Source organism: Aulonocara sp. 'chitande type north' Nkhata Bay, linkage group LG17, assembly GCF_057382095.1.
Source record: "Aulonocara sp. 'chitande type north' Nkhata Bay isolate Kocher_YH1m ecotype deep benthic linkage group LG17, A_spYH_male_GT1.1, whole genome shotgun sequence".
NCBI lineage: Eukaryota > Metazoa > Chordata > Actinopteri > Cichliformes > Cichlidae > Aulonocara > Aulonocara sp. 'chitande type north' Nkhata Bay.
Window position 1 is genome coordinate 31,200,102 of NC_141360.1, and position 13,664 is coordinate 31,213,765.

The 13,664-nt window shown below is 41.6% G+C and overlaps 1 protein-coding gene across 1 annotated transcript in view; it reads left to right on the forward strand.

The window, feature by feature from the left end:
* plxna4 (plexin A4) overlaps positions 1–13,664 on the forward strand; it is a 247,681-nt gene that overhangs the window by 211,656 nt on the left and 22,361 nt on the right. The window contains exons 23-26 of the mRNA XM_086269973.1: positions 3,900–3,966; positions 5,637–5,783; positions 6,883–7,042; positions 11,413–11,516. Coding sequence (XP_086126099.1) covers positions 3,900–3,966; positions 5,637–5,783; positions 6,883–7,042; positions 11,413–11,516 — 478 coding nt within the window. The remainder of the gene's footprint in view (positions 1–3,899; positions 3,967–5,636; positions 5,784–6,882; positions 7,043–11,412; positions 11,517–13,664) is intronic.

Below are 13,664 nucleotides of genomic sequence, written 5' to 3' on the forward strand. Positions count from 1 at the left end.
CCAGAGCCTTGTGTGTGCTCTCCATGCAGATAATTATTAATCTCATACGAGAATTTGATTCAAAAGTGAATTTAGGATTAACTTCACAAGGAAATAGTCACAGAAAGTTCTACAGCGACCTGTGCATGACCAACAACTGTAGACACCGAATATAAGATACTTTATTTTGACACTTCCTTCTCTTCACCCTTGGTGACAGGGCAGATGGAAACCCCGGCGACAATGTCATTGCATTCAGCCAGCAGTGAGGAAAGAGCACATGTTTACAACACATCCACACCCAGTTTGAATCCCTATTTGTCATACACACGATTGTGATTGGCACTGATCAGACTGTCCTTATCTCATTCTTCCTCCACCGTTGCGCTTATTAGCTCTCCAACAACCCAGCATGCATTTCAGATGTGATAAGGCAGTTTGAGCAAGCTCTGCCACCCTGTAGTGTGGGCTGACTGGTGCGTCGCTGGATAGCAACTGAAAATAGCCCAGATATATAGGCAGGGGGCTGTGAAGATGGAGGAAGTAGCACTCCACCCCCCAGTCCCTCTTTAATTTGTTCTGTCTCTTTTCTTTTTCTTTCCTTGTTTGTTCATTTTCAGTATTCTCCTCCCTCACTACCTGACTCCGTCGTCTCACTCTTCGCTGCTCTCTCTCTCATGTTTGTCTTCAGTTCTGAAGCTTGAAGCTTGTGTCCCTTGTGTAACATCGTCACTATCGTTATCACTCATTTGCTCTCCTATACTCACTCCCTCAATCTATATTCCCAGCTCTTCCTCCCCTTCTCCCCCCTCCCCTCCCCTGTTTTCTTGATTGCTAAATCAATGCTTAAAGTGCGTGAGCAGGGTGTCTCTGGCACAGCATCTGAGCACGGATACCCACTGCCTCCTCTTCCAAGAAATCTGTGTGTGTGTGTGTGTGTGTGTGTGTGTGTGTGCCTTTTTCCCTCTCTCTCTCTCTCTCTCTTTCCACACACGAACACACATCCTTCCATCTGTCCCATCTCAACCTGTGCTGAAGCACAACCACCAGGCAAGCTAACTAACGAGAGCCTTCCACAACCATCTGTCGCATTCCTTGCTGCATTCTCCTCCTTCAACTCCTCTCTTTGCTTCATTCCTCCATCTCTCCAAGCCTCCCCACACCAGCATCCCTCATCATGCAGAGTTAAACTGCCTTTCTTGCAGCCTTAAGTTTTGTTTGGCGACAGTCGACGCGTCAAAATAGCAGTTTTGATTTTTGGTCAAAAGATGAAAACCCAATATGTTCATGTGTTAATCACAATATTGCTTTGGCTTCATGCACAGACATCCTGTCATCGCACAGGTCTGAAGGGCCCCTTGTATAAGGATAAGCGCTCTCTCTGTTTGGGTGTGAGCAATAAATGCAATAAATGTCGGCGCACATGCATCAACAAGTCCGAGTCAGTAGCAAGCCATCACTGCAAGACAGTTTGACACTTATGATGACCAATCTTCCTCACCCACCCAGAGCCATAGTGACAAATAGAAATGGTTTCTCATTTCAAGCTGTGCTGCTTTAGCATGTGGCTAAAATCAAAGAAACTGCAGTTACTACTTCCCCTTAATGCAAGAGACAGGCAGACAAACGGATAGGTGTCATGAAATAATACTTTGTTGATTGTCACGATATATTTTGGACTTTTAACAACTCATTATTAAATTGATTTCATTTAAAACTGTGAAATACTTTCTGGTTCCAGCTTTTAAAATGTGAGAAATTGTTTGTTAGACAGAGTAAGGACTTGTTAATATTGTTGTAACTCTATTATTCTGGAGGAGCTGCGTTGTATTCTAAAGTGTGAACAAACAGTTTATCAGTAAATGAAAAAAAGTGATTTGATTTGATTAAAGGTGACACGAAAGGTTCTTTATAACTTAATTGGCTGGATATTGATTAATGAGTCACACTAACTGTGTCATATGGACATTAAAATGCACGTAACTTGCAGGTGTGGCCAACGAAAAGATTAAATACTCGATGAGGCATGGAGTCCCATCTATCCTACCTCGGTAATCAATGGGAACGAAATATTGCCAGGTCCCCACAGCTCTAGCTCATTCTCAATGCTCACTGTCCCACTGTCTGTCTGCCAAGCAGACAAGCTCGACCATGCCAACACGCCACGGCACATTTCATTGCATTAACCCAAACATAGGTTGTGCTGTGTTTTGAATCTGAGCCGAGTAAAGGTTTGGAGAACATTGTTCGAAAGTTATAAAACCGAACGCTAATGTTAGATGTTCAAACATCTCCGTCACAGTGCCATTTTTATCCTCGTTCCCCAAAGAGTGCGCTATGAGTGAGAATGAGCATAAGCGAAACAGTGCGGCTGTGCCAAGACTTCTTAGCACTGCAGGGTTACCACCCACTGCCAGACGCATGCACAGACACATACAATAAACACTAGTCAGCACACATGATAATTTCTGAATACATGCGCAGTGGGATTAATTTGTGCTTTTTGCACACTAGCCTTAAAACAGCCTTGCAATTGTCCAGGCACACACAAACACACAAACACAGCTTTCATTGGAGATTGGAGTAAGAAAAAGCAAGTTGAGGAATTCTTTTTTTTTTTCTTTTTTTTTTTTTAAAGAGGCAAAGGCAAGCTATTTATTTTAGTTCTTTTCTTCATTTGCCTTGTTCAGTACTGCCTCACTCCTTCCTTGCCAGTGCACCTCCTCCTTTCTCCATGCTCCTTTCATCCCTTTGATAGATAGGCTACATTTGTGGAAATGGAGAGGATTTGGAAGCGTGTATGATTACAGGATCCAGAATATTGCAGCCAGCGGGAGGAAGAGAGAGAGCAAGAAAGAAACATGAAAGAAAAGATGAAACGTGACCTTGTTGACCCTTGGATCTGTGGATGGAGGAAGGGTGGCAAAATAAAAGTGCGGGCACAGTGAGAGGCAGGAAGTTAATCCCCCCCAGGTGCTGTGCCAGTGTTGAGAGGGGGGTACCAGACCAGCCCACTGGCACAGCAGACATGAAGCCCCCCCTCCTCACAGCTCAGTTTGAAGTCCCTTTAAGAGGCTGTCTGAATGGTGAGGGGTGGGAGGGCTGCAGGTGGCAGTCGAAACACTAGGGACAAAATCTACACGCACACAAGCGGGCACAATGGACACTAATCCTGAAATATTGATGCCTATGGTAGTTGCTCATTGAGGATGGAGGCAGGGGTGTGTGGGTGTGTATCTGAGGTGTTCTGACAGATTGCCCACACACACCCCTGCTGCTGGCCAAGAAGGTTGCTGTCAAAAGACATTCGATCGTTGCCTATCCTCCTTTTCTCTTTGCCACCACTGTTGTTATTATGTATGCATATTAGCCATTCACATGGGATCACTCACTCTGCTAGCCCAGGTCAGCACATACACACAAAAAGAGATGCACACCATTTTGCCACACCAGTGGAGCATGGATGCCAGGCAGAGAAAGGGAGGGAGATGTATTCATTCACTTTCTATTGTGCACGGATCGAGTGTTAGTCCAGTGAATAGGCAAGGGAGCGCTTGATAATGAGGCCAGTGTTATTACAGAGCCGCTCCAGCCCCTAACGACATCAATCCACTGGGATCAAATAAAGGCTTTTAATTGCTTTGCCTCATATTAAAATCCCTACCACTGTAGACAAGCTGCCCTTGGCGTGCCTGAGCATAAAGGCAAGCCGAAAGATTGTCTGAAAGGCCATCATATAGCACGTGCAAAGGCTTTCCCAATACATGGCTTTGCAATTATGTTTGCATAGCCCAGGCGTATTCAATGGCAGTGGCCATCATTTTCAACTTAATATTTGACAATGGTGTTGAATATTAATGATGTAATAAGAGCACAGGGATCATATGTTCATGATGTGCTTTGTCGCTGTCTGTTTCCAGGACCGAGTCTGTTGCGGAGAAAATGCTGACCAACTGGTTTACATTCCTCCTCTACAAGTTTCTGAAGGTAACTCTTTAGTTTTCTGTGATTATGCTTCCTGCTCTCCATCCATTCATCCATCCATTGGCTTAACCATTCATTCAGTTGAGGTTTGCAGGGGGGCTTGGAGCCCATCGCAGCTGACACGGGGTAAGAGACACACTGGACAGGTCACAAGTCCTACACAGGGCTAGCACAAAGACACAAACAACCATTCACACTCAAATCCACACCTGCAGCCACTTTTGAATCACCAGTTAGCCTAGCGTGCCAAAAAGGCAAGGCACTTCAGCAATATGCCACAAAAAGCTGAGCTGAGAAGAAAGGGGAAAGGAAGACAGATAGGACAAAGCATAAAAACTGTGGTGCTGAGGCATGGTGCTCAGTGCATCAGGTCCCCCAGCAGCCAGAGCCTTGTGCAGCATAACAAAAGGGTAGTTCGGGGTCACCTAACTAAATATAAGCTTTAAAGAAGAAGAGTTATAGTCTAATCTTAAAAATAAAACGGTTTTCTGCCTACTGGATCTAAAATGGTTCCACAAGAGAGGAGCTGATAGCTGAAGGCTTTGCCTATCATTGCACTTTTCCAAAACTCTGGGAACCACAAGTAAGCCTGCACTCTGACATAAAGTGCTGTATAGGGATAATATGATACTATAAATTATGATGGTAATGATGGTACATTTAATTTGAGGTTGTTTTTTTTTTTTTCATGAAGCCCGTGAGGAGAAGCTAATATGGGACAAATGTGATTTCTTTAGATAGCCCCTGTTAATACTGGTGTTTTGGATCCACTGATGGCTTTTCAGGGACCTCTTAATAGTTCGGATAGTAAGGAACTATAATAGGACAGTTGGCCAGTGTTCCTAATTTTAACAATATTTAACAGCTGAATTATTGTTACTGGTTGTTCTGGTTTCCAGCGTATGGATATATCAATATAGCACAAGCATAATCATGTCTGATGTCCTGTAACTCTGCATGTACTTTTTTGAGTCTGTTAAATCAGATGTTTACCTTTAGTACAGCTGGGTACAGGAATAGCACAAATAGCCTATGAGTGTGCATAAAATACAGCGTACACACGGCATATTTTGTGTGTCGTCTGGGCTTCCATTTGGAAAATGTTTTCATAATATTCAAAAGACAGCCTCTCTGCCACAGCCACCGAAGATTCATCTAACACTTGGAGGATTTGTTGTCCTTTTTTAGCTAAAAGCAAAACCACAACTTCTCTCCACCTTTGAGTCTAGAAAATGTCACAATCATCCTGTTTCTCTCCGCCATCTCCGTAGTCATCACTTTTCTGCAGCTGGAGGAGATAAATATAAACAATGATAAATGGCCAGTCTCTTCTTTTTGATAAACAGGAGTGTCTTGGGGAGGGTTTTCACTTTTTTTTTTTAAAAATTGTTTATCCATCAAACCTTCCCCTAACTTCGGCAATGGCTCTATATTGATAGGTGGTACAATTTTCTTTAATTTAGGTGAAACAGGTGCAATATTATCGGGAACATGACGTTTATAAGTCTTACTCAGCAACACTTGGAAGTAAAGCGGTTATAAAAACCCGCCACAAAATTTTATCTTCTGAGACAAAAATACGCTTCGCTGTCAGTGAGCTGAGCTCAGAAAAAAGGCTTTAAAATGTCTTCATTCTTTTCCAAACGTCCCCCTTTCGTCAAATCTCTTCACAGGAGTGTGCAGGCGAGCCTCTTTTCTCCCTCTTCTGTGCCATCAAGCAGCAGATGGAAAAAGGCCCCATTGACTCCATCACAGGAGAGGCACGCTACTCGCTCAGTGAAGACAAGCTCATCAGACAACAGATTGACTACAAGACGCTGGTAAGGGGTTCACCTGCCCACGGGTCCAAGGGCTCACTGGGGACACTTAATATGCTTTCGGGGACAAGGCGAGAGTAAATGGTTGGTTATGGGTGGCTGGTCATGAGATTTGCAATGGGACACAAAGTTGTCGTTGTTACGCTTGACATGAAGGGGGCACGGGAGGGGCGACCTCACTTCCTGTTGAGACCCGAGCTGTCAAGCAAAAGAGCAGGGCTTTGGGATGAGGAGGAAGGAAATAGACTATGTTTGTGTATGTGTCTGCACAAGCGCACAGACGATGAAGCTCGCTCCTCATGGAACCTCTATTTTACTGCCCAGATCTGTCTGTTATCCTGGCTCCACTGTGACCGTTGTTGTTTCTGGAGGGGAAACTTAGACATTGTTCGGTTTTCTCTTCTAGTGTCAGACCAGTTTGTACTCAGCATTCTGGGAGTACAGATTTGCATACATATTTCACATTGTCTTTTCCAACACCAATAGTTTTCTACCCACCCCAGTTCTTGCAGTAGAAAAATGTCTAGAAACTGCCGATAGTTAACCCTTTTAAAGGGAATTTTTCATTTTATGTACAACGTGGGCATACGTGTTTGGAATGATGCTTTTATAAAAGATGAGGCGTTTATTCTCTCACCCCTTTAACGTGTATTTGTGCTCATCTTGTAATTCAGGTATTGCCACCAACACCCAAAGGCAGTACTGTAAGAGCTGATGAATATGATAATATTGTTATAATTAGCTACTTTAGTGCTCATCAGTTCAGGTAGCAAATTACTCTCGTCTCAAGCTCTGAGAAAAGAGCAGTTTCCATAGTGAATATTTTCTTTTCCTGCAGTTCTCTCACGGACCCCTTGGCAGGCACAGAATTATTGCATTTCCATTGAGTACCAATCATCATTATTAACATAAAACACACAAACCTATTTCCTGCAAAGTTGTCAACAACCTTACTTTTTTTTTACCTTGCTCTAAATCAACTTGTTTTTAGTATATATTCCGAAAGATCCATTTTGCATCTGTAAAATAAAACCTTATGATACCGTTTAACCCGCAAGTCCTTATTAGACTCACCACAGTGATGGTTTTGTGCGTGTTTCAGGTGGTAAACTGCATACATCCAGAAAATGAGAAGAGTCCAGAGATCCAGGTTAAGGTGCTAAACTGTGACACCATAAGCCAAGTGAAGGAGAAGATACTGGATGCCATCTACAAGAACGTCCCGCATTCACACCGCCTGAAAGCGTCTGATATGGACCTGGGTATGAATCTTTGCCTTGTTTATGTGAACAGTGTGGGAAAAAAATAGAATAATGAAATAGAAATCTGAAATAATTCTATGATTGGGAGCTCCTTCACATTCCTGTAGATACTGTTCAGCTTATCAAAACAGTTCTTAAGATTCAGTGTTTCAGATCAGACAGCCTTTATTGTGGACTCAATGGTCCAGAAGAAAATACAAACAAGAATAAAACACAAAAAGACAAAAAAAATATGAAATATAGAAATGATCTATTCGTGTGCCTGGAGGAAGCTGGCTGAGCTGAGACAGACATCGATTTTTTATTTTATTTTATTTTTTATCTTCTCCACTCTACCCAGGCCTTCTTAAAAAGTAAAGTCCTCTTAGATATAGAGAAGTTGTTTTGTGTTGTTTTTTTTTTTTACCTCGGGAGACTTGACTTCCTGGCTGTGATGGCTCAGATGTCTTGAGATTGGTCTCTCTCCTCCCAAAACTTCCCATCGATCGACTCAGATGTCAACTAGCGTCTGAGTCAGATGATTGATCAGCTAATCAATTGCGACGCTCAGCGAGCCATTCCTTTCCTTTTTATTTCTTCCCTTCGTTCTCTGTGTGTTTCTTTCCTTCCTTCCTAAAGCAAGTAATTACTTTAATGGGCCACTGTTAGGGGAAAGAGGTGCAATTATGTACCTTCTTGGCAAGACATCCTACTGTAGTGCTCAGGGGTTCTTGTACACCTTTATTGGTGTAGGGTACACATGCACACCCCTACTACATGTGAGCATAATATTGTTATCCGTTATTGTTGTCCTGCCAAATACCTACAGGCTGTCTTTTCACTGTGGACTGTTGCTTTTTATGGTTTAATTTTGCCAGATGGATTTTTTCAAACCCCTGTTGTTTTTTGGTAATAGCATATTTATAACCAACCTCAGCTCTCAGATGGGCTAGGAATATACCACAGGGAATCTGTCTGAGACAGCTAAGTAAAAAGATTAGTTTAGCCTTTTGACAACACTCCTGGATGAAATTGTTTTATGGCCCCATTTGGGCAGGACGTGTTGTTCTATTATTGTTTTATTACAAGAGGGAATTGGCAATTGGAGTTCTCTGGTCACTCGCTCAGTGCGAGTGTGTGGGTGTGTGTGTGTGTGTGATTGCAAGCATAAGGGAGAGAATGAATAAATGTAAGCAGAAGAGAACGCGTGTATAGAGCAATTTGGTTATTTTTTCAGTGCTGTCTAAACATTTTGCACCCCACTTGTGTGGTGTTCTTTTTTTCTGAGTGAAGTTCAGGCGACAATCTAGTAGTTCACACTATTTTATTATCAAAAGGTTAAAGATTTGAGTTGCACAGCTGTGGACTTCTCTATATCAGGCAGTCTGCACACAGAAAAGTGGAAAAATATTTATAATTCAAAGCATATATCAGACACGCATATATCTGTGATTGGCTATCGCTGGGAAGAGGCCGTGGTTTAGCGCTCCCTGATTCGTTCTCCTCGTGGTCCTTCCTCTTGGCATTGGTCTTCGTCCTCAATCTGGGGTCTTGTCCTGTGTGAGAAAATACCTACCTACTCTACACTTGTGTCAGTTCTAACCGGTACCTCAAAGTTTGTATCTAGTTACGCTATCAACAGTATAGAAACACTATGTTATACCCCCACACATGGTCAAGGCAGCGTCTCCCTAACTGAAACTGTGTTGTGTAAGCATGTAGCAATTTTACCTTCAATACTAAACACTCCTACATCTTGGTTAAGCATTCACACCGTGTGGTTAGTGCTTGTATCCGTCTAATGAGGAGTGTAACAACTCTGTTATGAGTAGACATTTCAAATAATGTTAGAAAGAAACTTTATTAAAATGTATTTCTAACACTTGCTGCACAGATTAAAAGAAGTTTCTCTCTTAATCACAAGTCCATTAGTAGACTTAAAACAGGTTTGACATATCCGTTCACGTCTGTGATTTGTTTTTTTCCTGGTATTGCACAATTAACACTGATGATAACTCTTCAGTGGAAACACATCTTCTATTTCACTTTATTTTCTAACTACATGTACAGGTAACACCAGTGGCTTTTGTAACTTCTGACACACAGTTGTTGATAAGGATAATAGGATTTTTGCAGGCCTGTCTTGAGATAAACTTGCCAGAAGCGTTGTTATCCTGGGGTATTGTTTTTAATTCCACTGCCCTCTGCTGCAGTCCTCTGTAGAGTACAAATGAAGATAGGACCTAGGAACAAAGAAGTAAGCCCTGTGTGTGTTGGTGTCTTTGTGCAAATGCTGGCAGTAGCAAACCTGTGTCTTGCCTCTTTGTCAAGTACCACAGTCACCTTCAGCCTTTCACTTTACCTTCAGCTGTTATTCATTCCCCTGAAGACTAAGTGTACACACACACACACATCCTGATTAGATACCACTGGATTTGGGAATACGTGTGATCTCAGTTTGTTGCAGTTTTCACACCAGGTTTATGCTTTTATTTGTTCCTTCCTCTCGTTCTTTTTGTTCCCCGTTCGTCTGTTGAGCCCTGCCTGGAGACAGGCGCTTATTTGCATCTTTATGGGAAGATGAACTGTATAGACAAACAACAGGAGAATCTGTATTTCCAGCAGATTTTTCAGTTGCTAACACAATTCTGGTCAATCCTCCAAAGACAGGCCTCACCAAGCATCGCGGTGATTGCCGCTTTGTTTCTCTGTTTGTGATCAGAATAGGAGAAGACAGTGGCCGACAGAAGTGGGAAGCTCAGCAAGTAGTGCAGGCACAATAACATATTCATAAAGCCCATGATGTCTGCAAAAAGAATAGAGAAATCATCTGCCTGTTTGTTTTCAAGATGGCTTTCCTTTTTCACTCATTATAATGTTGCTGGGGTATCGTGAGATGTTTCTATCAAAGCTTTTGTTTTGCTTTGTAGTGAGGTTGCGCAGATTTACAAGGCCTGTTGTATATGTAATGCAGATGTAATTTGGATGTAAGGTCATGTAAAAGCCTTCCTAGTCATTGAAAAACGCGGACTGGAAGTTGCTTGTTTTGAAAAGCATGGAAATTAGATGGTCAGCAGACTCTGGGTATTGAAGTTGCACAATTTTTTGGCAATTTTGTTGTCTCGCTGAATTGTGTTGTGGTCCGCCTCGGTGGAGATTCTGAACAACATTAAGAGCAGCTTGGCAGCGGGATGAAGATGAAAGTTTGATGAAGGAAGCACAGGAACCAATAGTACCTTCAGAGGCTGAAACGTGAAGGCTAGTTCTGTGGGTAGAAATAGAAGTGCACAAACCCTATATTCACAGCCATCGAGTACACCAGCAAAACAAATGGAGAAAAGAGCAAAGAGGAGGAGGGTGATTAATTTAACTCGCATTTTGTAGTCGTCTAGCACAGAAGCATTTTCTGTTTTAGTTCTACCTATTTGCTAACCTTTTACCCCCACCCAAAGACCTTTTTATGTCCTTTTGACTTTATTCAGTCTTATTAGACAATGTTAATTGATTGTTCTGTGGAAAGCAAAGAAAAAAGAGATCAAGGTGATGATAAAATAATGTTTGACACTCTTATTAGAAAAAAGTTGTGCTTTTTTTTTTTACCTCTGGTGTGTGCTTGTTCTTCATCTAAGAATTGCAAACTTAAGCCAGAGTTAGAAACTAACTTTTTAGCCCATAGGGAGACTCTGATTGCTACACAGAGAAACAGCCAGTGTAGAATCCGAATATATCTGACTAACAGAATTAGGCACAAGCTATAAAAAGAAGCCAAGAAAACTAGAGCCATCAGAACTTTTCAACCTTATAACACAAAACTATTTTTTTTCCTTACAAATAATAATATTTGACTAAAAATATGTTTATTAAATGAAAGAATGGTTGTTTCCTAAATTATATGGTGAGATTTTTAAAGAGTAAATATAATCAGTTGAACGGGCTGTGTGTGGGATGGATTATGTATGTTTCGTTTGACTGGATCCCTGAATTTGATTAAGGTATCACTATTTTGGGGGAGGCCTGAAAGCATAACACTCAGACTTTTCTGTTTGGCATCGTCTGTTTTCCCTCTGTGGACTCCTCAAGGACAGTCGGTCTGGCTGTTGTGTAATTTGGGATATAGTGCTCTTATGTGGGGAGACGAGTAGAAGTAGAAAGGGGTATAAAGATAAACTCCAGAGAGCGAGAGAATAAACTGAGAACGGGATGACTATACATGCTGCAAGGTGAGGTCTTCTAACTTCTCAGAGATATCAAGTATCTGTGTAATCATTACATCTCTATTTTATGTTTTGCATTTGTGTCTCCTAAAGGATTATTTCGGCACCTGGTCTGATGGATTTCTATAAGAAGATTATTTGAAATATATATATTTTTAAATTCCATCTCAATTGCAGAGTGGCGTCAGGGTCGAGGACAGCGCATGATCCTGCAGGATGAGGACATCACCACAAAGATCGAAGGTGACTGGAAGAGACTGAACATGCTGTCCCATTATCAGGTACGCTTTTAGCGGTATACAGAAAAATGCAGCTGGATCCTGTATTAAACTCATTATTGTGTTCCAGTGATTTAATAGTTACGAACGTTTGCTTTGTGTTTGTCGATGGTGTGGACGCCCATGTACACGTGAAAATCAAAGTTTTACACCACATTGCACAGAGAATGGTGTCAGCTGAAACTTTGAACCTTATAATTTCGGGCTTGCAGTTAATACAGTACAGAAATTCACATTACAAGGTGTAATTAAAGTTCCACGACTACACCCATTAAAAAAAGAAATGCTGTAATTAAATAAAAAATGGCAGATCTTTGTTTATAGATAGCCTCTTGGGGCAGCAAAGCACTGCTTTTAATGTAGTTGCTGTTTTTAGATCGCCTTCTTACCCACATGTACTTGTGGGTTTGTTCTACGTGCTGCGTCTCCACAGCGTGTAAAGACAGCAGTTCTTAACTTAAATACCATTTTGAGCAAGAGCACAAAATTACAAGGAGCATAATGTGATGAGTATGCTGGTTCTGATGCTGTAGCACCTAAAGACGTCAGTCCTTTCTCTCAAACACTTCCTCCTCATGGACAAACCCATGCTGCACATGTGAATGCCAAACAATATCAAGCATGCTCCTGTATCCTATCCTGAGCTATCCTTTTTTTGAGGTCAAAATTAAAATCGGGTAGTTTTATTATTTATTTATTTCATATTTTTATGGGCTAAGTCACAAAGTTTTGAAATTGCAAAAACTTTAAAGAAAGTTAGAAAAGTTTTTGTTGCATTTCAGCAGCAAACCTCAAATGTATCACTTCACATTTTTTTAGAAGAAAATTTGATAGTGAGCACAAGCACCTGGCATTTAGTATTGCATACAATCTGTCTCCCTTTCTTTACTACACATCATCTCACTATCTGTGGCTGCTTTTGCAACTCATCTTCTCCTTTTCCTTAAGCTGACTAGATAATTCAGAGTTCACTTATTGCAGTTATCTATCAAGTACTTGACAGATAAGGACATCCCCTTATACACCACATGTTATCTGCCTGGCTCACAAGGTGAGGCAAGGAACTTGCCAACAGCACAGTGACACTTAGGAGTAATCCCCTGTGTGGAGTGGGCTTCAGGTGTGCTGCCTCCGGGGATCATCTTGTTTTTGACTTTGATTAATGTTGGCGTGGACACACATCACTGGTCAGAGACCGTCAAACGAAGACAAATGCACAAAATACAAAGATGTGTCACTCATTAAATACATCGGTGCATTTACACAGAGACTTTGACACGAATCGGCAGGTGTTTTGTGCCACATGACTCATAACTGCACATCCAGTCACATGGAAGGAGTTTGGATGGGGAAACAGGCCTGTATTGTCAATAAGGTGTTAATAATTCAAGCAGTTGAGCAAGTAGCGACTGTGCCCTCCAAGTGCAGTTTACGTGGTGCCTAAATTAAATGTCAGCAGCAGCGAGTGTCAACAGGCTGTGAGTATGAAGCGTGGGTGGAATGGATTAGGGAGCTGATTCAAATCGGAGATAAGATAATGAAGACAGAAGTTAATTCATTTTTTCAGGCTGGGGAATAAGGGCACCTTATCCTTGACAGACCGAGAGAGGGAGAAAAAAAAAACATGGCATCGTCTGTGAAATTGTCAGGAGGCTAAACAGAGCTAGAAAGGGAGGGGACATCACAAACACATTCAAGCTTCAGTCAAGGGCATCTGCAGTCCCATATTTAGCATTTCTAATCTTCTGTTACTGACTTCATTTCTTTGAAATGATCTGATTTGAAATCCGTAGATCGTTGTGAGTGAGATCAAATCCATTGATGCCCTCTATTGATTGATGCCATCTTAAAGAACCCAGATGTGCAGCTATATTTTGCCATTTCCTTCAGACATTTTCCATCAGTATTGTTTGTCCAATCTGAAGCTAATATGGCCAACCAGACACACTGAATAGAATCATGTGCTGTTCTTTATTACACTAATCAGCTTTGATCTGCCACTAGCCAAACTCCCCCCCGCACTTGGTTGTACTGTCACAGTTTGCATCGCAAACTAAGTGGAAACTTCTCATTCGGGAAAACGTCACATGGTAGCTACAAGCAAAAGAAAAGAAGAAATAGCATTTTCCATATCTGATCTTTCAGGCCCAT